Source organism: Puma concolor, chromosome D3 (assembly GCF_028749965.1).
Source record: "Puma concolor isolate L17-30 chromosome D3, mPumCon1.1.hap2, whole genome shotgun sequence".
Classification (NCBI taxonomy): domain Eukaryota; kingdom Metazoa; phylum Chordata; class Mammalia; order Carnivora; family Felidae; genus Puma; species Puma concolor.
In genome coordinates, this window is record NC_141678.1 from 26,850,794 (window position 1) to 26,876,076 (window position 25,283).

The 25,283-nt window shown below is 45.3% G+C and overlaps 1 protein-coding gene and 1 long non-coding RNA gene across 6 annotated transcripts in view; both read right to left on the reverse strand.

The window, feature by feature from the left end:
* Positions 1-24,752, reverse strand: part of GRK3 (G protein-coupled receptor kinase 3) — a 133,992-nt gene extending 109,240 nt beyond the window's left edge. For 2 of the 5 annotated variants that reach the window (XM_086682201.1, XM_086682202.1), the window contains exon 1: positions 24,497-24,751. In XM_086682201.1, the coding sequence (XP_086538327.1) occupies positions 24,497-24,609 (113 nt within the window). In that variant the 5' untranslated portion in view covers positions 24,610-24,751. Of the gene's footprint in view, positions 1-24,496 lie in introns of all 5 variants that reach the window. The other 3 variants (XM_086682203.1, XM_086682200.1, XM_086682204.1) reach the window with 3 other exon arrangements.
* On the reverse strand, positions 660-8,222 carry LOC147575431 (uncharacterized). The gene is made up of 3 exons (XR_015242388.1): positions 6,599-8,222; positions 3,938-6,367; positions 660-3,697 (listed from the first exon to the last, which is right to left on the reverse strand). It is a non-coding gene; the product is annotated as an uncharacterized LOC147575431 (long non-coding RNA).
* Positions 24,753-25,283: the final 531 nt, after the last annotated feature.

Genomic DNA, 25,283 nt, shown 5'->3' on the forward strand with positions numbered 1-25,283 from the left:
TCCCAAACTGACTGTATGACGTTACATCCCCACCAGCAACACATGAAGTCCCAGTTGCTCCGTATTCCTTGCCAACACTTTGGTTATCAGTCTTTTCGGTTTTAGCCACTGTTAGGCAGTGTAGTGGTAGCTTATTTTAATTAGGATCTCGCTAATGAGTAAGGATGTTGAGTACGTTTGGACACGATTATTGGAGTACTTCTATCTCCTGTGAGGCATGGGGGTGAAGTCTTTTGCCTACCTTTTAATTGAGTTACTTTTCTTATGACTCAATTGTAAAATTTCTGACTATGTCCTGGAATCGAGTCCAGTGTCCGATTTATATGATCATAATATTTTCACCCAGTCCATACCCTGTCTTCACTTCCTTCATGAAGTCCTTCTAAGAGCACAAGTGTCTAGTCTATGAGTTCCAATTTATTATTTCTTTTTTTTTTAAACATTTTTTTTTCAACGTTTATTTATTTTTAAGACAGAGAGAGACAGCATGAACGGGGGAGGGGCAGAGAGAGAGGGAGACACAGAATCGGAAGCAGGCTCCAGGCTCTGAGCCATCAGCCCAGAGCCTGACGCGGGGCTCGAACTCATGGACCGCGAGATCGTGACCTGGCTGAAGTCAGACGCTTAACCGACTGCGCCACCCAGGCGCCCCTCGATTTATTATTTCTTTGATGGACCACGCTAAGAAATCTTATGCATCTGAAGGTAATAAAGATTTTTAACCTGGTATTTCCTTTCAGACATTTTAAAGTTCTAGCTTCAATGTGTACGTCTAAGATCCATTTCAGGTTAATTTTTGTGTATGATACAAAGTAAAACCTCAAGGTTCTTTTTTTCTTCCTAATACCTCGCTATTCCGATATCATTTGCTGGGGTAAAAAAAAAAAAAAAGTATCCTTACTCCATTGAATTATCCTGGCACCTTTTTTTGATACAACACTAAATTTGGGAAGGTCTTTCGTTAGGCTATTCTGTATCATTGATTTGTATGTCTACTCTTACATCAATACTATATTTTCTTGACTTTAGAGGTTTAGAGTATGTCTTGAAATCAGGTATCTCAATTTGGTTTTACTGCCTTTGTGGAGTTTTTGGTTGGTTCGTTTGTTCGTTTTTTGGCTATCCTAGGTTTGTTACATTTCCATGTAAGTTTTTCCCCAGAAATTTCTGCCCAGAAAAAGCCTGATGGGGCTTGGATTGGGATTGTGCTGAATCTACAGATCAGTTTGTGGGTATTGACCTCTTAGTAATAATAAGTGTAGAATCCGTAAGTATGATATGTTTCTTCACTATTCTAGGTCTTTAATTTCTCACATCACTATTTTATAGCTTTCAGTATAGAAGTCTGGTCTTTTTTTTTTTTTTTTTTGCAATAGCTTTCTCTGGTTTTGATATCCAGATACTATGATTCATAAGAGGAGATGGGAATAATTCCTTTCTCCTCTATTCTCTGGATGAGTTGGTGCCCAACAATGTTAATTATTCCTTAAATGTTTGGTAGAACTCATCAGTGAAGCCACGTGAGCCTAGAATTTTCTTTGTGGGAAGGTTTTGAAATTACACACTCCATTTCTTTCATAGATATAGGGCTATTTATATTTTCTGTTTCTTCTTGTATTAGCTTTGGTAACTTGTGTCTTTGAAGGAATTTTTCTATTTCATTTAACCTGTTTAATGGAACTCAAAATAATGATTGTGAGTAAGAGAAACCAGATTAAAAAAGAGAGACAAACATATAGACAGAGACAGAGAAAACACAGTGTCTGATTACAAAGAGGCAGAAGCAAACTTCTGCGTGATGGAGCACAGAGCAAAATAATATATACACACACATATATATTTGGTTTTTGTCCCAGTACTTGGCACAGAACTCCTAAAACCCTTGGAATTTTCTTATGGTAGAAGCATCTAATTCATAATAATCCCTTTTCAACCCTACATGAGTTTATGCTAATGAGGTGACTCTTAGCGGCCCATAGACAGCTTCAGGGCAGAGCTAGTTGCCAGAGAAACCCACCATATGATTAGAGCGGTAGAACTACTGGCCCCATCACTTGACATCTGGGAGAGTGGAGACTGAGTTCAATTACCAACGACCAATGATTTAATCACACCTACACAATGAAACTTTGATAAAAACTCTAGAAAGATGAGGTCTGAAGAGCTCCCGGGCTGGTGACCCCATGGATATGCTGGGACACTGGTGCTTCCGGACAGGGCAGGGACGCTCTGTGCCCCACCCCTTCCCACAAGACCCAGCCCTATGTAACAGTCCCTTTGAAGTCCCTGAGTTGTATCCTTTACAATAAAATGATCTGTAAGTATAGCACCTTCTTGAGTTCTGTGAGTTGTTCGAGTGAAATCTCAAACATAAGGGGAGGATCATGGGAACCTCAAAACTTGTAGTCAGCCAGGCAGTAATGCAAAGAGACTACAGGACCCCATTTGCAGCTGGCATCTGAAGTGGGGCAGTCTTGTGGGGCTGAGCCCTTAACTTGGAGGCTGTGCCAACTCTGGGTAGTTAGCATCAGGATTGAGTTGAACTGTAGGACACTCAGTTGGTGTCAGAGAATTGACAATTGTTGGAAGGTGACAAAATGTATATGTGCGTTATCTTAATTTTGGTAATGGCTTCACAGGTGTAGATAAAACTTGCCAAATTGGACCCTCGAAATGTGCGCAATGTGTTTCATGTTAATTATACCTCAAAAAAGCTGGGTTGGTTTTTGTTGTTGTTGTTTTTCTTTGAATTATATCACCGGGATGTGATCAGCAAAATCATGAGTGTTAGAAATTCTCTACCACCCCTGACCCTATTTCTTTAGCAAAATCAACTTCAAGAGGGGAAAACGGTGGCAGGGCACCTAAAAAACAAACAACAACAAAAAAAACCCAATCTTATAAAAAATTGAAGAGGGGTGCCTGGGTGGCTTCTGTCCAGCTCTTGATTTCAGCTCAGGTCATGATCTCACAGTGCAGGGATCAGGCCCTGCATCAGGTTCTGCACTGACAGCATGGAACTTGTTGGGGATTCTCTCCCCCTCTCTCTGCTCCCCTCCCTGCTCGTGTGCACATGCTCTCTCTCTCTCTCTTACTCTCTCTCTCTCAAAATAAATAAATCAACTGGGGGCACCTGGGTGGCTCAGTCGGTTGAGCATCCGACTTCAGCTCAGGTCAGGTCACGAACTTGCAGCTCGTGAATTCGAGCCCCGCGTCGGGCTCTGTGCTAACAGCTCGGAGCCTGGAGCCTGCTTCGGATACTGTGTCTTCTCTCTCTGACCCTCCCCCACTCATGCTCTGTCTCTCAAAAATAAACGTTAAAAATAAATAAATATGCTTAAACATTTTAAAATAAAAAACTGGGAAAATGAATACAGACCAAATATCTGCCAAATACTTCCTTAGAAATATTACAATTTAGCAGCAGCAATGTGTTACATCATGTTTATGCTTTTATATTTTAAAAGGGTTCTTATCTTTTAGGGATTGATACAGATATTTTACAGATGCAATGACAGATTATGTCTAGCTCTGCTTCGAAATAATCTAAAGGGAATTAGGAAGTACGGATGAAACACGATTGGCTGTGTGTTGATAACACATAAAGCCGAGTGATGGCTACATCAATTTCATTATACTATTCTCTCTGTACATGGTTAAAATTTTCATCAAAGAAAGTTTTTTTAAAAATCAAACCCTCCAGGGGCGCCTGGGTGGTGCAGTCAGTTAAGCGTCCGACTACAGCCAGGTCACGATCTCGCAGTCCGTGAGTTCGAGCCCCGCGTCAGGCTCTGGGCTGATGGCTCAGAGCCTGGAGCCTGTTTCCGATTCTGTGTCTCCCTCTCTCTCTGCCCCTCCCCCGTTCATGCTCTGTCTCTCTCTGTCCCCAAAATAAATAAACGTGAAAAAAAAAATTAAAAAAAAAAAAAAATCAAACCCTCCAGACTCCTGAACCATTTCTTTACATACCTCCTCATCAAGATAAGGCATAATATACTATATATAATACCATATATATTGATGGGAGGCCTAATGGATTTCTTTTAATATAACATCAACTAGCTGGAGACACAGCAACCCTGCCTATTGGGGTCCTGCCATATAAATACAAGGTAAGTATAATAAATATTGTATTGTAATTTAACATTTTCTTCTACTACTAAAGTGGTTGAAAGATCTGCTCTCTACCGGCCAAGGACTAGGTAGGCTTAAGTTGTACTTGAACACCTCACTAGCAGAAAACTACGATATTTATGACACAGCGAGCCAACTCCCATTTTAAAAGCCTCTATAGGGGGGCCTGGGTGGCTTAGTCAGTTAAGTGTCCCAACTCTTGACCTCGGCTCAGGTCATGATCTCACAGTTTCTGAGTTTGAGTCCCGCATTAGGCTCTGTGCTGATGGCTCCAAGCCTGCTTGGGATTCTGCCTCACCTTCTCTCTGTCCCTCCCCTGTGTGTGTGTGTGTGTGTGTGTGTGTGTGTGTGTGTGTGTGTGTATGTGGGGGGGGGGAGGGAAGGGGGAGGTCTGCACGTGCATGTGCACAAGCTCTCTCTCTCTCTCAAAATAAATAAACTTTAAAAAAGGCCTCTATATTCTCTTGAGGTTTAATTCTGTTTTATTCTAGTGTCCAAAACAAAATGAGTTTAAACAATTATCTCTGTAACATATCACCCCCAAAAGATGAGGATGCAAAAGGTAGTTGTGAAGATAAAGCAAAATTATGGGAAGAGACTGCTTTGTTAGAAGCACCACATAAATGAGTGGTTACCATTACTGACCACCAAGAAACCCAGAAGGCAGAGTTTTTTTTAAGATGAGATGACTAAGCAGTCATACAAAGATTCAATTCCCCCAAAAGGAAATTGCTTTCTTTTATATGTAGTTACTAAATATTTTCCACTAACTGCTCATTAAACACCCAAAATAGAGCTACATTATCCAAAGTCACAATAGAAACTCTGCCACTAGATTTAAAACCACCGAATCCTGCCAGATAGACTCTGAAGAGGTCTGTAAAAGTAGCTGGGACGGTTTAATGTCAACTCTTGTCAAGGTTCCTCGGTTCACCAGATCTTTGGCAGGAAGGGTTGCATATAATTTGCATACCATTAAACATTTCAGCAGGAGACAGTCTACATTTAGACAATCACAACCCAATTACGCTAGATGTGAATTTAAGCTCCTTTGTGTTTTTTTCTACAATATTTTGACAATCCAGATCAGCTCTCTTCATGCCTTTTTCTTTGCAACAGGTTACCTGATATTAAAGTGACACTAACATAACCCGAATTCCACTGGTCAGTAAAAATCCATCATCTTAACGAAAGTCGTCCCTGGACAGAGAGAATTGGCGAGATGAACACATTTATGGGGTCATCAGTTCTTCTAATAAAAGCCACTAAAACCTCATGACCCAAATCATCCCTTCAAATTAGTTACAATGATCATTCTAAAACCCATTCACCTTTATTTTTCAGAATACTTTTGAATCAGCAACAACATACGAGCAGATTCATTTTACAGCGAAGCATCAGAGGAGGGAGGGACAGAGGCCAGGAGAGTCTATAGCAGGGCTTAGAGCATCCTCCTCGTTTCCAAGGGTAATTTTCCATGCAGTTATCTCATTTACAAGACTCCAAGGGCCTCCCATTTTGCCCAACGTCCTAACTCCTTAGCACGTTACCGGGAGCATTTCCAATGGGGCCCCAACCCACCTTGTCAACCACATCGTGTCATGGTTTTTCTCCCAGAGCGGCCACGCTTGATTTTCTCACTGCTCCGTGACTCTAAATGCCACTCCTTCGAATGCCTCTTTTTACATGAAAACCTCCTTGTCTTCCAGGATCCACGTCGGGATCACTGACACTATGATGCTGTCCCCAGCTCTGGCAGAGGTAAGTCACTTCGGTTTCCACTGCACGTCACATGGCACTGCTGTAGCATGTCCCCAGTGGACCCCTGTCCTCCTCAGGAGGAAAAGACAGTGTAATCATCGGTTCACACAATCATTCATTCGTTCGAAATAGGTACTGCATCCTTTCTAGGAGACAGCCAGCCACTGCGTGTGATGCCAGAAATGCACCGTGCCTCCGACCCGGTCTCTGCCCTAAAAGAGCCCTTGTCCATAGGGGTGACAGAGGACTGAACAGAAGCCCCAATCCAACGTGGCAGTCAGCAGGGACTGCACGGCCAGCTCAACAGGACTAAACTATAGAATCTGAGGGGCCGCTGGCAAAGGGGAAGTGAGAGAAAGCAAGGGGACCACTCGAGAAGGATCTCATAGTCATGTCACCTCAGCCTGTACCAAATAATTGAACCAAATGGACAAAGGACAACAGCAATTAAAACACACACACACAGGGGCGCCTGGGTGGCGCAGTCGGTTAAGCGTCCGACTTCAGCCAGGTCACGATCTCGCGGTCCGTGAGTTCGAGCCCCGCGTCAGGCTCTGGGCTGATGGCTCAGAGCCTGGAGCCTGTTTCCGATTCTGTGTCTCCCTCTCTCTCTGCCCCTCCCCCGTTCATGCTCTGTCTCTCTCTGTCCCAAAAATAAATAAACGTTGAAAAAAAAAAAATTAAAACACACACACACAGAGACACACACACCACACACGCCAGACCACAAACAGCTCCCACTTTTAGATTCATTTATTTTTCTAACTATGTGAAAAGTGTATCTAAATTACCCCCCATGAGATTAATTTCAGCCTTTCATGGCTTTTTTTGTCTTTAATGTTTATTTATTTTTGAGAGAGAGAGAGAGAGAGAGCGTGCGAGCAGGGGAGGGGCACAGACAGAATGAGACAGAGAATCCAAGAAGGCTCTGGGCTGTCAGCACAGAGCCCAATGTGGGGCTTGAACCCACGAACCATGAGATCATGACCTGAGCCAAACCGACTGAGCCACCCAGGCACCCTTTCGTGGCTTTTTTTAAAGCAAACACTTCCTTTCCATGGACTCACAGATGACATTTTGTTTCTACCACCGGTAAGAATGCTGACTCATTGGACATAAGTCACTGTACTTCCTCGTCCCCCAAACGCCACCGTGACCTACTGTCCCCCACTCTTCCCTGAGGCAACGTAAACCGGTCACTGTCTGGGCAAACAGATTCACACACTAAAATAGGCTCCACAGAAAATCAGCCAAGGTAAATTTTCTTTGACTTGACTCTCAATTTGGTATAAGATACCCACTGTCCCACAAGAAGTCCGCATGATCATAGCCGCTGATCTCCTTTACAGGCTGGGGGGCGGGGCAGTTTGCTTACAAGAACCCTTTATCATACTCCAGAGCAATGAAAATACATTCTCTCATATTTTTCTGTTTTTAATAGTTTTGTGATGATCTCATCGAACACTCTGGAATTTCTTTTTTCGTACAATGTGGAGGGATTGTAACTTTGCCAGATCACACACCAGGCTTTCCCCACCAGACTCAAAATGTCACCTTTGTTCATAAACCAAACTCACATATAATACGTGTGCTCGTAGGGGCGCCTGGGTGGCTCAGTCGGCTCAGATCATGATCTCATGATTCCTGAGTTCAAGCCCCACGTCAGGCTCTCAGCTGACAGCTCAGAGTCTGGAGCCTGCTTCGGATTCTGTGTCTCCCTCTCTCTCTGCTCCTCCCCTGCTCACATTCTGTCTCTCCGTCTCTCTGAAAAATGAATAAACTTAAAAAAATTTTTTTAAATATGTGTGTTTGTATACATTACGTATATACACACATACACATACACACAAGGCTTGTTGTGCCCTGGATGTGTGTCTATGTCTGCACCACAACCACACTTGTAACTGCTATAGCAATGTTTTCTTTTAGACAGAGCAGATCCCCACTGTTTCATTTTTTTCAAAATGTCATTGGTTATTTTTGTCCATTCTTCTCTTCTAGATGAACGTGAATCACCTTTCAAGTCCTTTGAAATTCTCGTTTGGGTTTTGACTGGGATTGCCTTGGATTCAGATTCTTTTGAAGAGAACTGACATCTTCCCAAACTGAGTCTTCCTATCTGCAAAGATCCTGTGGCACTCCATTTATCCAGGCTTTCTTGGCCTTTAAATAAAGTTTTGTGTTTCTCACATACAGGTCTTGTTGGTAATTATGGTAGTTAGTGAGGTCAGGTTTAGAGCAACACATTAGAAAAGACCAATTTTAAAGTAATTATTTTGAAATGTTTTGACAAATTAATATTCAAATGACCTAAAAACAGAAAGCTGTAGGAGTGCCTGGGTGGCTCACTCGGTTGGGCCACCGACTTTGGCTCAGGTCATGATCTCACGGTCCGTGAGTTCGAGCCCCATGTCGGGCTCTGAGCTGATGGCTCAGAGCCTGGAGCCTGCTTCCGATTCTGTGTCTCCCTCTCTCTCTCTCTGCCCCTCCCCCACTCATGCTCTGTCTCTGTCTCAGACATAAATAAACATTAAAAAAAAAAACCAGGGGCGCCTGCGTGGCGCAGTCGGTTAAGCGTCCGACTTCAGCCAGGTCACGATCTCGCGGTCCGTGAGTTCAAGCCCCGCGTCGGGCTCTGGGCTGATGGCTCAGAACCTGGAGCCTGTTTCCGATTCTGTGTCTCCCTCTCTCTCTCTGCCCCTCCCCCGTTCATGCTCTGTCTCTCTCTGTCCCAAAAATAAATAAACGTTGAAAAAAAAAATTTTTTTTTAAAAAAAAACCAGAAAGCTTTCAAGTCATTTCAGTAACAGAGACTGGATCGTAGAGTTTCATTAGGCTTTGGAAAGATGCTTACAGGGTAGATCATCTTAAATAGCAAGGGTTATTTTTTTTTCCTGCTAAATTTAAACATCAGAGCTATGATTTGAATGATATTCACAAAGTTCAGGGAAGTCTTTTGTGTTCAGGGGTAAATGGACATAGTTTTCTAAAGTTTCATTTCTTACCCTGCTTTGCCTCTTGGAAATCCTTCTTTATGGCTTCTGCTCCCCCTTCATCGTTCCCCGAGAAGTCTGCAGGTCAACAGGTTGTAAATCTGTCCACACCACTTGGGATTGGTCAGGACTCTGGCTACGAGTGAGTTGACTAAACCTCTGCCCACATCTTTGCGATCGGTGTCACGGGGTTTCTTTTTGAGCCGCCCTACCGTGGTTTCCAAAAAGCACGCCACCCTCCCGCAGACTAACTTACTGGAGACGCAGCACATCTTGCATATGCCATCACCGGAGTTTAGGTCCTAAGTCACCAGTGCTCCTACCCATGACATCGGGCCAACCGAAGTTTCCATCAGCCCTGCAAGCCTCTAACTGCGATCCTCAGGCCTAGCCATCTACTTTGTTGTTTTGAAAGATCATAATGAAAATGTTCAAACATGCAGAAGAGCATAGTAGAGTGAGCCCTGGTAACCGTCCTCCCACGCCTCCTGAGTAGCTACCAAGGTTTTCGTCGGCTACTTTTATCCTCGCCCCAACTTCTCCTCCAAGCTTTAAAGCATCTTAAGGCTTGGAATCTCCGACTGCGTGTCATTCTACCCTTACTCCCTCAGTTTGCAAACTAAAAATTAGGGACATTTTCCTTACGTAAACACAATCTATTATTACTCCCACCCCCTTCCCTATAGAAACAATACTGACCCTCCCCTGAATGCCCCCCCCCAGAAATAATGATAACTCCTGCACATCTACTACCTAGTTCCCCTGTCCATGATGTCCATAAATGTCCATCATTCTCTTAGGGTTGTCTTTTGAGCCAGGATCTAATATAATCAGGATCGCGCACTCATTAGACCACTGTCTCTCTCCAATCTGCTTTAACCAAGAGCTCCTCCTTCTCTCCGACACCTGCTTTTTATATTCGCAACCAGTGACTTACTGAGGGCACCAAGACAAGCTGTATAGAGGCTAGCTCCTATTCCGGATTTATCTGTTTGCTTCCTCTAAGGTCATTCAACCTGCTCCTCTAGCTCTGTATTTCCTAGACGCTGAAAGTTTCCCTCTGAAGACCGGATGATATTCGAGTCCAACCTCCGGGGGTAGGAATACTCACAAGATGTTCTTCGTATGTCAAACTGCCCCCCCCCCCCAAGGAGGTACAGTTATTTCTTCTTAGTGATGTGAAAATTACTTAACAACTGAGCTGGTGATCATCGGATTTCTCCTTTTCAAATTCCCCACGACACCGCATTTAGCGGGTTCATGCTCTGATGACCTTTGCCTACCTCAACACTTCCATTAAGAGTTGCAACATGGGGGGCGCCTGGGTGGCGCAGTCGGTTAAGCGTCCGACTTCAGCCAGGTCACGATCTCGCGGTCTGTGAGTTCAAGCCCCGTGTCGGGCTCTGGGCTGATGGCTCAGAGCCTGGAGCCTGTTTCCGATTCTGTGTCTCCCTCTCTCTCTGCCCCTCGCCCATTCATGCTCTGTCTCTCTCTGTCCCAAAAATAAATAAACGTTGAAAAAAAAAAATTAAAAAAAAAAAAAAAAAGAGTTGCAACATGGTGACTCTCCCAATTCCATCATCCTTGCCACGTTCACTTGCTGTAAATCTTCTTTTTTCTTTTTTTTAACCAATCAATGAGTTTTTATTTTTTTTTATTATTTTAATTTTATTTTTTTAAGTTTACATCCAAATTAGCATCTAGGGCAACAATGATTTCAGGAGTAGATTCCTTAGTGCCCCTGACCCATTTAGCCCATCCCCCCTCCCCCAACCCCTCCAGCAACCCTCAGTTTGTTCTCTGTATTTAAGAGTCTCTTATGTTTTGTCCCCCTCCTTGGTTTTATATTATTTTTGTTTCCCTTCCCTTATGTTCATCTGTTTTGTCTCTTAAAGTCCTCATATGAGTGAAGTCATACGATATTTGTCTTTCTCTGACTGACTAACTTCACTTAGCATAATACCTTCTAGTTCCATCCACGTAGTTGCAAATGGCAAGATTTCATTCTTTTTGATTGCCAAGTAATACGCCGTTGTGTGTGTGTGTGTATATATATATATATATATATATATATATATATATACCACATTTTCTTTATCCATTCATCCATCGGTGGACAGTTGGGCTCTTCCCATACTTTGGCTATTGTTGATAGCACTGCTACAAACATCGGGGTGCATGTGCCCCTTCGAAACAGCACACCTGTATCCCTTGGATAAATGCCTAGTAGTGCAATTGCTGGGCTGTAGGGTAGTTCTGTTTTTAACTTTTTGAGGAACCTCCATACTGTTTTCCAGAGTGGCTGCACCAGCTTGCATTCCCATTCTGTAAATCTTCTTAAGGAAGAATTATGTCCCATCAAGTAAAAATTGTGATCACCCTCTGTAGCTTACAGGAAAGGCAAGAAAAGCACTAAATGCTTCACATTTTTGACTGCCTCTTTTCAGGGACAGAGTTGGTACCGTATTTTGACTGCCAGTGGTGACCAATAGGTGTCTTGTTTTTATCTGTTTTGTTTGGGGATCTCCCTTTTGGATATCATGGATATATTAGCTTCCTACCGCTAATATAACAAATTACCTCGAACTTGGTAGCTCCAAACCACAGAAAAGTATTATCTTATAGATCTGTAGGTCAGAAGTCTGGAATGGGTCCCACTAAGCTAAGATCAAAATGCCAGCAGAGTTTTGTTCCTAGTGGAGGCTCTATGGGAGCACCCGTCTCCTTATCTTTGCAGGCTTCTAGAAGCCGCCACGTTCCTTGGCCCATGACCCCATTCTACCATCAAAGCCAGCAAATGTCAGATATTCCTTCTCAAGCTACCTCACTCTGACTCTGACCCGCCTCGCTTCCTCGCTATTGTTCTGGGCCCAGCCAGATAACTCAGGATAATAATCTCTTTATCTTAAAGTCTGCAACATCAGCTGCCTGAATTACATCTGCAATCTTCTTGCCAAGTAATGTTCACATAGTCGCAGGTTCTGAGGATTAGGTCATGGACATTTGGTGGGGGAAGGGGCTAGTGTTCTGCCCAGCGCAAGGGCTGGAATATATTCAGAATATTTTAATCAACCGCGGCCATATTCCTTTGATAGCCAGTGGGGACCCCTTCTTCCGGCCTCTGCATTTGTTAGACATCGTGCCCACCCCACCCCTCGGATGGCTCCTTTTTCTAATACAACAGATACCAGAAGTTCCGGGTTCTTCTTGCCGAGACCCTGCCCACCCCTCAGGGCAGGTGTGTTTGCGCTGGGTACCTACAAGGATGGGACAGCAGTTGTTTCTTGGGCTTTTCCATGACTGGGGCTAAGACATACACATATGTGGTAAGACAAAAGAAAAGGAAAGAAAAGAAAAGGAAAGAAAAGAAAAGAAAAGAAAAGAAAAGAAAAGAAAAGAAAAGAAAAGAAAAGAAAAGAAAAAACCATGAATTTAAAATGACTTTCTGGGGCACCTGGGTAGCTTGGCTGGTTAAACATCCAACTCTTGGTTTCAGCTCAGGTCATGATCCCACAGTTGGTGAGATCAAGTCCTGAGTCGGGCTCCACACTGACAGCACAGATTCTCTGTCTCTCCCTCTCTCTCTGTCCTTCCCCCTCATGCCTTCTCTCTTTCAGAATAAATAAACTTAAAAGAAACTGTTTCAAAGAACAAAAAAATAAAATGACTTTCCAATTTGAATTTAACCTTATAGGGTTTTTACTTAGCTCTTGTCTCACACTCCTCTCTTCATTTACATTTAAAATCTCACTTCTAGAGGCACCAGGGTGGCTCAGTTGGTTAAGCCTCCAACTTCGGCTCAGGTCATGATCTCACGGTTGGTGAGTTTGAGCCCCGCATCGGGCTCTGTGCTGACAGCTCGGAGCCTGGAGCCTGCTTCAGATTCTGTATCTCCCTCTCTCTCTACCCCTCCCCTGCTCACGCTCTGTGTCTCTCTGTCTCTCAATAATAAATAAAAACGTCAAAAAAAATTTTTTTAATAAAATCTCAGTTCTTATTACCCAGCTGTATTTAGATAGTCTATATGAAATGATTTTAAATGAACAATAACATTAACACTTCTGAACGCAGCCCTATTTATCCTTAAAACATACAGGACAATTTGGCATCGTCTCGCGAAACTGAGAATGCCCCTCTCTTACTTCCAGGGGTCTATCCTACGACCCCAAAGAGGCACAGGTCAGCATACCCACTGCGCCGGGCTTGTGATTACGAACACAGGGTTAGGTAAACAGCGGTTTTACGATGTATCATGCAGCAATTCAGAGCACTGAGAAGCATCTCTTCACTACTACCAAGGACAAGCCGAACATGTCTCAGCAGGAGCAGAGGGCAAGTTGTAAAGGGACTCACTAATGTGTTCCTGACAAACACAACTCTGTCCCAGTATGATGCCCACAGCCTTTCTGTGTGAAGGTTAAATGTGCAACCTGTTTCATTAGTTTTCCATCACAATGTAGAATGTACTGCTAACAAGTTTAATGCGAAAAATCCTTTATGTATCTAGAGTAAACGGACAAGTGTGCTCGAGCCAAGGGTATCCATGTACCTGCTGATGGAGAGAGAGAATTTCAGGTTTTGTTTTTTAAAGATCAGGGCATATGTGAGATTACAAAAAGATGCTTGGGGTAAGAAAACATTAAGATCAAAAATACTGACGTGTAGCTTTTCTCAATTTGTAACACGGTCATCATTAATGATAACTAATCCTATTACCAAACATGACATTTATGACATCTTATCTTTTAAGGAATTATTCACATATTTATTATTCAATCAACATCACCAGTGAAATGATATGTAAGCCCCTTACCAGATGCCTGTAGTTGATAACCCTTACGGTGAGGACAATTCATTTTCAAACTGTGTTGGTAGTATCTGAAATTGACACCCCTCCTCTACCCACATCTAGGAATTTTCTTTGCTTAGGTGATTCATATGGCAAAAGATAGTCTGTAGGTGTCTATTAAAATGCACAGAGCTTTAAGCCCTTGGCTATCAATGTGATCTTGAGCAATTAGCTTCTCTCTGGACCTGAACTGCCTCCTTCTAAAATGGAGATGATGAAATACTGGAGAGCCGTTTCCAAGAATCTGAAAATAAAGAAGCAAGCTTGCCCTCTGAGAGTAAAAACTTTAAATCAATACATCACACAAAGGGCAGAGAAATGCCAAAGTTTCCTGGGCTGGCTGGCAGGCACTAGCTGTAACTGTGTTCTCCAACCCAGGGGAGGTCTGCCCCCCAGTGAGAACAGGAAACAAGGCAACACGGAAGGACACCCAGATGCCATCACTGCTGGGGAATTCATGCACGTCACATCCAGCGTAAAGCCATCCCATGGAGAAATGACTAGGTCCCAGCTCCTAAAACTGACGAACCTGAGGCTAGACCCTTCCGACCCATCGGGCTATAGCCTGTGATGGCTCTGCTACCTTCGGAGGGCCACTTCACCTCTACAAGGGCAACACACAGGAGAGAATGCTCTGGTCACACAGCCTTCCAGCATCTGGGCTCCCGGGAGATTCGTGTTGACTATATAGTGGCAATCCGCCATCATCGACCCTACCCTAGATCCCTGGATGGTCAGGGGATGATTAATCATAAGCCACGACACTTACCCTAAAACTCTAATCTCACATGAAGGAGTGTGAGTTTCCACGATCTACCTCATTAAGCTTTCCTGGTATGAAACAGTCAGAAAAAATAAGCTTTTCTTATAGCATAACTTGACTTTTTTTTAGAATAATTTGAACGCCAGTTCCCCACTAAACAGGGCACGTTATTTGAACAACAGAAACACAGAAAAACTGGCTGGTTTTCCTTGTGGAATAAAAAACCAATCAAATGATTAAACCCTAAGAAACCCTGGACCACAAAAACCGTCACACTTCTTTGGGGGCAGGGGGGTAGGTCATGAACCTAAGTATCCCCTCTCGCTCAAGGTTTAGAAACTGCTAATGTGCAGGGGCGCCTGGGTGGCTCAGTCGGTGAAGCGGCTGACCCTTGATCACAGCTCAGGTCAGGATCTCACGGTTTGTGAGTTCAAGCCCCGCATCAGGCTCTGCTCTGACAGCACAGAATCTGCACAGAACTGCTAAGGTGAAGAAAACACCTCCCCCTTCTAGGCCAATTCTAGTTGCGACATTTTGCATAAATAATAAGCCTTCCTCTACTGCCAGTGGAGACCAAACAGAAGGAAGCAGGTCCTAAATGGAACAGAGAGGATAGCACAAACTTTTACACTCTACTCTATACTTAACTGTGATTCCAAGAGCCACTGCTTAATTAGCGTGTCATTATACTATAAGAAAAGAAATAGTAAACGTAGTTGAAAAAAGAATGGCCCATGAAAGATGAATATTAAAATCCCTTGACCTTACCGGTTAGGGTTAGTTGTTTCTAAATGGAATACAGACACCTCCCTTACCACCCCCACCCCTAACCAAGTAGCAAAAGCCTCATATGTTGAAAAGAAGACACATCTGAAAATGTCATCTCAGCTTTAGACATTCACGTTGCAAAATGAAAGTCTGCGGTATTTAACAGCTGTGTAAATGCCTTCCCATGTAACTTCTAGTTCATTTTTAACTTAAACCCTCATCAAAAGCAATGCAGACATAGAAAATTGACAGTGCCCTGAAAATATAACCACAGTGATCTTTCTAGATCGAGAATAAAGAACAATGGACTGACTTAATTACAAAAGCACAAATACCAAGAGCTCGTTCCCCAGTCAAGTTCTATTGCTGAAAATGAAGATATGCTTGCTGCCTTCCCCAGAAGACTCCTAATGGAACTGTAGGTGTAAGTTTTTGAATATATGAAACATTAGCCCTAAAATCCTCAGAAAAAGGCGCTTTTTTGGCATAATTGAAGCTCGTTTTCTTCCTAAAAATATTTTAGCCCACAATTTTCTAAGAATGTACACAGGGCCTCGAAGTTGGCACTCAGCAAGTGGGAGACAATGTCAAAAGACACCTGGTACCCACCGTAGCTTCTAAATTCTGACTAATGGAAATGTTAATCCCCTAATCAAGCTGGTGTGATGAATCTCAAATCATCAGAGGAACCAAAAATTTTCTCCCCATAACGGAACTTGAGAGAGATTCAACCACACACTTGGAATAGGATTTTTCACTGGTTTTGCCACCACTGAATTAAGCAGAGGAATTCTACAGGTATCTTTTCAGTCTTCTTAAACCTTAATATTCTGACTCAGCCGGGTCATAGTCAGACTGATGGGCACAGATTACAGAGAGCAGCGTGCAGACTTCAGCTTGATTTGGGGAGTGACTAAAAGGACTGGGGACAGCTTCCTGTAAAAGCCACTGTGGGATAGGGTAGCTGCCTTCAGATATCAGAAAATCTGTCACTTTTTCAGGGACTAAACTTGTTTGTACAACCATGAAAGGACAGCAAAACATCAGTGCACAGAACTAATTGCAAGAGAGCTTTCCAACATCACAGAGCTTCCAAAGATGTTCCTCGGAGATGACCCTGCCTGGACGTCAGACAGGGAAGTCACCCATCCAATGCATGACTAAATTGGATGCCCTCCAAGATCTTTTCAAACATGAGATACTACAATGCTATGTTATTAACATGCAATCTGTTAATGTCTAAGGAATACTGAAATGAATCACCTTATGCTCAATACACTGAAGCCAGCTGCTTTTAGGCTGTGATTTTGGTTCATTTTACTGAAGCAAAGGCCTCTAAAGGATGAGCTAATTCTCCTAATTGTTTAGTTATCTGTATTTAAGAATAGCAATGCTTATGAACTCTTATGTATTGAAGCCAACATAGCCCAGAGCCGGATGGACGGATGGATGGATGGATGGATGGATGAAAAGAAGGAGGATGAAAAGAAGAAAGAATGGATGGATGGATGGATGGATGGATGGAAGGAAGGAAGGAAGGAAACATGGAAAGATGGATGGATGGGTGGGAGGAAAGAAGAGATGGAAGGATGGATGGGTGGGTGGGAGGATGGATGGAAAGAAGAAAAAGAGGGAGGGTAGAGTAAAGGTGGGGAGGAAGAAAAGAAAGAAAAAGAACCGAGTGAAGGGCGCCTGGGTGGCTCACTCAGTTAAGCGTCTGACTTCGGCTCAGGTCATGATCTCGCGGTTCCTGAGTTCGAGCCCCACGTCGGGCTCTGTGCTGACGTGGCTCCAGCTCGGAGCCTGGAGCCTGCTTCCGATTCTGTGTCTCCTTCTCTCTCTGGCCCTCCCTGCTTATGCTCTTTGTCTCTCTCAAAAATAAATAAACATTAAAAAAAATTAAAAAGAACTGAGTGAGGTAGCATGTATGCAAGGTTCTAGACACATAGTGCCACCAATGCTAGAAGAAAACAGAAGAAATCTGGGAAATTCACTTACTTATGTGTCTAAAGGTCAACATCTGCTCTTTGCTGCCTGGGTCAACATATCAACTTTTCAGAAATCCTGTCTCCCAACCTGCTTCTGCAGAGCACGTGGCACAGGGGCTCCACGCAATGCTGCCTTTTATCGGCTACTACTTGGTACTTTCTTAAGGTGTTACATTTTGTGCTGCATCTAATCCCTACAACGACCACCCATGGTATAAATTAAAGAAAAATCACCTTTTAATATTTCGTCCAATCTTTTTCTGAGTTGTGACTGTGTGAAATTAATGTCCTCTCTTGTTTACAAATACATTGTATGGGGTGGCTGGTGGCTCAGTCGGTTGAGCGTCCAACTCTTGGTTTCGGCTCAGGTCACGATCTCATGGTTCTTGGGATGGAGCCCCGCGTTGGTCTCCATGCTGATAGCACAGTGCGAAGCCTGCCTGGGATTATCTCTCTCCCTCTCTCTCCCTCTCTCTGCCCCTCCCTCGACCTCTCTCTCTCTCTCTCTCTCAAAATAAATGACCTAATTTTAAAAATATATATATATATTGGGGCACCTGGGTGGCTCAGTCGGTTAAGCGTCCGACTTGGGCTCAGGTCATGATCTCACGGTTCATGATTTCAAGCCCCGTGTCGGGCTCTGTGCCGACAGCTCAGAGCCTGGAGCCTGCTTTGGGTTCTGAGTCTCCCTCTCTCTCTGACCTTCCCCTGCTCATGCTCTCTCTCTTTCTCTCAAAAATAATAAAACATTAAAATACATATATATATATATATATATATATATATATATATATATATATTTGCCCAGAGAATATGCCCAGAGATTGGGGGGGGGGGGGGGAAGGGGACATTTTATGATCACAAATGAATAGATATCATATTATACAGCTAGGAAAAACTAAATACAGTGAATTTAAGTGACTTATCAAGGGCCTGTGGTAAGTTGCCAATGGAATCTGGTCCATATTTCCTGGTTCCTGATCTAGAACTGTATCATAGTGTGGCAGGTGATAAGGAGGGCACAGGAAAACGAGCCCAGAAATGAAACAGCTGACCTACAAGTTCACTAGGGATGAAAATTGGGCCTAGGTACTTTCATATCATCACCTTTTCCTAGACTCCTGAGACCCTGGAAGAAGGAAACGGCAGCCAGCAAGCGTACAGGTCTATGTGGAGGCTGACTGTCACAAAACACCAATGACAGAGTCTGTCCTCTCTGTCATGCCCCACATAGAAAGTTCTACGGCCTGCAGATGCTCCGTGCTGAGGCTGAAGCATAGATGACCCAGGAGAAGACTTCCAAAATTAGAAGAAACATTTACAGGGTATGGGGAGCCAAGGTATTACTTCTCCCCCCCCCCCCGCCCCCCCCCCCCCACAGTTTATTGTAGACCTGCAGGGCAATCACGTATGGCCCAGGGGGTGGGAGTGCTGATCGATGACAAAAATAAAGAACAAAGACTCCGGAACCAGGAGAAGCAGAAGCAGGTCAGGGCCTCATTAGTGTGCAAGTTTCTAAACATGCAAATGAGTTCACAACACTCAAGTGGAAGTCGCCCCTCCAAGGTCTCCATTGCCCCACTGCCAAAGTCCAGAGGAGGACAAGGACAGAGAAGACCACCACGCATACACATCTTCATCAAAATATCAGCATTCCTCAGACACATGGTTCACCAGCAAAGGAAAACTGTTTGCGGGAGAAAGTGATTTTTATCGCGAAGAAAGCCAAAAATATTGTTGTGTCCCTTTACCCCTTTCCCCAGAATGGAACAATTCGGCGGGGGTGGGGGACGGGGGCCGCTCTCTTTTCCGAATAATAACCCCCACAGAAATCCTGTTTGGGGACCGGGTTGGGGAGAGGAGGGGAGAGGCGGTCTATTACACCGATTTCTTGGCGGCAAGGTTGCAAGGTTGCGCCTCTTGCGTTGAACAGAACGGGCATTTAACCCTCGAGCTCCTCATGGGAAGTAAGGAAAAAACTGCTTATCCACTTAGTGATAATTACCGCTTTGCCACATCCCAGAGGAAGAGCTGTTCTCTATCAGTCTCTGAGGACGGTCCTGACTTTTCAAACGCTGCACCAGCAGCCGATAGACATGGCCCGCAAAGTGATTTTTCCCCAAAGGAAAAATTGCAGAAGGGGTGAGGGTGTTCCTTATTCGTGTTGGCACAACGGCAGAGCAAAGAGGAAAGGACCCCATTCTGGACTACGCTTCGGCTGTCACCTGGGGCAGAGGTCCCTAACTGTCCGGATGAGGCTACGTCACTCACCAGGCTGCACTGTCACGGGGAACAAATGCACTCATGATGCAAAGTGCCCGGGAGAAGGGAAATCTCAATAAATGGTAGTTGTTACGTTGCTAGCTCATGGAAGTAATAAACCTTCTCTTTCCCTCCTCAGGGCTACGGAGACCCCAAGCATCCTGTTCTCCCCCACTATGCATTTCCTACTGTGCTTTGCCGCCCACTGTCAGATAAAGACCTACATGTCCCTGCTTCGAGCCTTAGCCAACAGTTCCTGTCTTGTCCAAGCACATGTTTGGCAAAGCCAAGTTCAGCATACTGAAAAGCACTTTTGAGACGCTGTCTCTAAGAACACATTGCGTGTAAAAACCGGGATTGTCTGAACCCAAAGAGATCTACTGGGCTCTCCGTTCAAAACATTTCACAATGCCGGATTTGGGGCAGCTTCTAGGTCCCAAATTGATTGCACTGGAACATCTATTTCTAAGAACTGACAACCACGCACAGCTCTTGAATCACCAAGTCACTGGCACAAATTGCCTCTGCCCAAGAATGGAATAACAACCGAAAGGTCAGAACAAATTACATTTTGAATGTTCACCTTAGTGGGAAAGAGGCAAGAACACCGCCACCGTTCTATACATAGAAAGACTCCTACCAGCAATACAGAGCACTCTTTCCCTGAAGGCCATTCATTCTTTCAACATTGACTCTTCAGTTCCGAGTTGGGGAGGGGTGTGCACGGGCACAGAATCCCCTACAACCAAAACAGAGGAATAGTTCAAGTCTACCCCCAACGGCTCACAGACTGGAGTCGGGGAAATCACTGAAGAAACTCCATTCCCACAGAAGAAGAAAACTGAGCTACTTCTCAACATGGATCCCATCTGATCCGGTTATAAACAGGAAGACGCAGCATTACCACATTACTATGTATACTCTGGCCGGATAGGTCTTCGGAGGGAATAACTAAGCAATTCTTGTAAAACGCTCAGCAAACATAATGCGTTCGATGATTGCAGAATAAAAAAGCCATCCAAATTGCTACTTGTCTGTGGTTAAATAGAATCTTCAAGAAACTGAACTTTATAAACATCTTTCTTGGATCAACTGTGTATTTCCCACTAGACTAAAAAAAAAAAAGCCCCTTGAAAGATGGGGCTGTGGTCAGGCTCATCATAGTCTCTCCATGCCTGGCTTGGAGACCCAGCTTCTACAACCCCCTACTGAAGTCATGTAATAAAGGGTGTCACAGATGTCCTGAAGGATATTCTAAATGATCTAGGAAAGTTACAAAGAATCTTGCAAATGTTATTTTTCAGAACTTCCTATCATATGGTAGGAATACCTTAAAAGGACAAGCTTTGCTGGGGTGCCTGGGTGGCTAGTCAGTTAAGCGTCCGACTTTGGCTTAAGTCACGGTATCACAGTTTGTGAGTTCAAGCCCCACATCGGGCTCACTGATGTCAGCGTGGAGCCCACTTCAGATCCTCTGTCCCCCACTCTCTTCTCTGCCCTTCCTCTGCTTGCACTCTCTCTAAAAAAATAAATATAACATAAAAAATTTTTTTAATAATCAGTGAATTGAGGCGCCTGGGTGCCTCAGTTGGTTAAGCATCCAACTTCAGCTCAGGGCATCATCTAGCGGTCTGTGGGTTCAAGCCCCACATCAGGCTCTGTGCTGACAGCTCAGAGCCTGGAGCCTGCTTTGGATCCTGTGTCTCCCTGTCTCTCTGCCCCTCCCCCTGCTCGTGCTCTCTGTCTCTGTCTCTCTCTCTCAGAAACAAACATTTAAAAAAAAAAAAGCTTTAATAATAAATAAATAATAAATAAATAATAATAAAAATAAAATAAAAGGACAGGCTTTGCAATTAATGATCCAATACTGTCAATGTCTCCTAAATGGACATGGGATGCAGGGAAAGGGTCAAGTTCATGTTACCCAACCAAGCCAATGGGACTTCACTCTGTTTGGAAAAGGTTAAAAAGAGTAATGAGCCTAAAGTTGTCTTGATGATCCAGGGCTTTAAGACGCTGACCCTTCTGTAAGTCTTAGCTTATGAATTAGACCCTATCAAATAAAGGTACTTCTTCTCTAACACGGTGTAATGCTCGAGTTTCTGTCTGGGCCTGCACAGTGGGCTCGTGGGTCACAGTTCAGTCTTCCCAACAGATTCCATCATCAGCTACATTAACTCAACAAATGTTTCAGTAAACTGAAGCAGCTATGTAATCTGAACGAACTGTCAGCTATTCCGGGATTTACACTCATGGGTTCGTTAATTAAATAATGTGTCAACATAACAAAACAGTTGCCTCTCACTATCTCAGAGAAGCAAGATCTCCCCAGGGGGCAGGACGGTCAGGTCCATCTTCTGAGACTCTCCTGTAATAGGCAGGGGACCGCAGACCCAACCTTTCATTTAAACTAGCTAGATATTACACAGTCCCGTAGCTTTTCTGGTTAAAACTGCGGAAGAAGCAAAGCAGCTAAAACGAGGAAGCATGCAGAAAATACTACAGTGATTTCAAATAATCGGCTGGAAATAAAAGGTCACTGGTGACAGACCCATGGCAAGTGTTATACTCGTCACTGAGATACTAAAAAGACGAATCTAAACACCTCTTTCAAGAACACCAAAGACTGGTGATCACACAGTTCATGCCACAATGAAGCCGAAATAGAAACTCTTATCAGAAAACATTTGACCACCGTCCTTTACCGACAGAGTGAAATCACACTAGTCTTTTGAACCATTGTGCTGAGGCATTTTAAAATGAAAATTAACTTCCTTACCAGATGGAGAAACCCCGCAGCCTCCCACCCTTACCCCAAAGTCCAGCAGGCAGCTACCACTACCTGCCATCCAGTGGTACATAAAAATCTGCACGATGTTTTACTTGAAATGTCATGAGAAATACGCTCACCACCTCCCAGTTCTGCCTTAAAAGAAAGTGTTACCAAAGAACACCACCGAAAACAAAGGCATTCATACAAGGAAGTGAATACCCGAAACATGTAAGTATGTTCTCGAGAAGGACACTAAAAAAGCAGAAGTCACATTAAGTTCAAAACAACACACACACACACACACACACACACACACACACACACACACACGAGCAGAAGTTCCTAATTTTAATATTATATTTTGCCCCCCCCCCCAAAACTACCCATGAACTAAGATTCGTCAATTTTATGTTTAGAGACTCTATATATTTAGGATTCCCTGCCCTTCAGGAAAAGTAGAAAAGGCAAAAGAAAAAGGAATTAATTAAGCACTGTATACCATATTTATAAAAATGCAGTTTTTTAAAAAATGAAATCCAGGCTTGGTTTGGGGGTTCTTGTTTTACTTAGCTTCCTGTTTGCCAAAAAAATTTAAACAGCACTGATTTTCAATGAGCAACGGGTATGTTAGACTCCGGAAGAGGAGTGTTAATTTCACACTCCTCCAAAAGGTCTGTGCTCCCCCCTGCTTTTCCCTACTTGGCAAAGAGCACACCCTGCAAAACCAAGGGGGTGCATAGGCTAATGAAAAGGGCAAGCGAGCCAAAAATATCTACCACGTATTCATTTACACAGTTGGTCTTTTCACAACAAGTAGCTCAAAGGGACTGATAATTTTCTCTGTTCATAGGGCTCAGGCTCATGAACGGACTTGGAAAAATTATCTGGTGATCACTTCGCATTAAAAGAAGGATTGTTTTCTTACGTCAAGGTAACAATTTAAGCAAGCTTGGGTAAGTGTAATGCTTGAAACACTGATGCTGGCCAGTGGAGAATAGTTTTGGTTGAGTTTCTAGTATTTTACCAAACTGCCTGGTTTCAAATTCACCACAAAGAAGATGCCTCTCTTTATCATCAATTCTCCCAAGAGCTACTTAGCACATTCACTATACAACTCATGATGGTGTTAATCAGAAAAGAAGCTAAGGTGGGGGGGGGGGGGAATCAAACCCTAATCTTTTGATACACTATTTGAAACTCTATTAATCTGATGAATGATCTTTTCTGGGGTAGTGCTAATGACAGGAACCAGTAAAGTCTTTAACTGGTTCCATTGATAAGAAACCATTTTCGAGATAAAATTAGAACTTGGTACGGCCCTCACTAAAACCCCTAGCCAACTCAATCGGGCCCTTCTTTGGTAATTTAAACAACAAATTCCTGTCTGGAATCAACCTTTCCATGTGCGTGTAAAGTGAATCCCATTTCAACCTTTTAATAAAGTACCACCAGTGGATCTGCAAGTTGAGGAAAGCTGCTTGGGCGATAGGCTTGGCACCAAAAAGAAAACTGTGTGGGTCACAAGCCACTCATCACTGCCCGGGGGGCACGAAAGAGGAAAAGATGGGAGGATAGGAAGCAGAATAGACTGGACCCCAAGGGGAGAAAGCACTGAAAACTACACTTAAGTACCTGGGACAAAGGCAAGAAGCCTGCACTCCCCAGCTAAGGAGCACACAGGGAGCTGAGGAGAGGACGCAGTTGGCAACAGGGGCAGCAGGAACCAGAGAAGGAACGACCAGGATGCAGCACGGGGGAGCCACAGGCTCGGGGCAGAAGGGGCCCATGAGGATGAGGCTGGACGGGTGACAGAGATGGGACAGAAGGGAGAGGGATGGGGCTGGAAGGGCAGGCTTGGGGCAGGTGGGAGCCATGGCAGAGGAGCGCTGAGGACCACAGAGATGGGACACGAGGGGGCGACAGGGCTGGAGCTGGTCCAGCCAAGTCACAACCACCTCCCGGCAGCCCGTTGCCCGGGCGCTTCTGCGCGCGGGGCGCCACGCTGGGCACTTTGGGGCGCTCTCTCCCGGGAACCCCCCTCCCAGCAGCCCTCTGATGCCCATTTCAGAGACGGGAACGGTGAGGCTGAGGGTGGGGGAAGGAGAACAGCAGCGGCCGAGCGCCGACCCTCCCGGACGCAGGGGGTCGCTGGCGGCCGCCGAGGGCGGCGGCGCGGGGGGCGGCGCGGACCCGGGCGGCCGGTACCTGGGCTCGGGCAGCACGATCTTCTTGCTGGCGCGGGCGGCCGGGGTCGCCTTGCTCTTCTCCATCGCCATCAGGTAGCTGACATCGGCCAGCACGGCCTCCAGGTCCGCCATGTTGGCGAGCGGCGGCGGCGGCGGTGGCGGCGGCGGCGACTCCTCGGGACCCGGACGGGACGCGCTCCCGCCGCCGCCGCCCGCCGCGCCCCGACGTGGGGGGGCCGCCCCGGGGCAGCCCCCCCCGCGCGCGCTCCCGCCCGCGCGCCCCCGCGCCCCGCTCGGCGCGCCGCAGCCTCGCGCCAGCTGGGGTCGCCGCGCGCCGCCCCGCCCCCCGCGCGCGCCCCCCGCGCGCCGCCCCGCGCACGCGCCGCCGCCCCCGCCCCTCTAGCCGGGGGTCGGCGGGGAGCGCGCGCCCGGCGGTCGTAGTCCCTCGGTTGGCCGGCGTAGCTGCCCTGCCGGCCCAGCCCTCGTCTCCTGACCGAGTGCCCGCGGGCACCGTCCCGCCCTCCCTTCGGGGTGGCCACGGGGGACTTCCTCTCCTCCTCCTCCCCCTCCTTTTTTCCCTCCTCCTCCTCCCCACTTCCCGCCTCCCGCTGCAGGCGCGCTCACGCCCCCTCTCCTCCGGACCCCTGCCAGCCGGGGATGCCCTGGACCCGACGCCCACCACCCAAGAAGCGGTGGGGAGCTCTCCCGGGCCGTAGACACGCTACTTCTCAAACCGGACAGTGCCAGTCAGCATTCCTGCGGGAGGCCTGGGGTGGCCCCAGAAAAGCGCGTGCCCCACCTGTCCC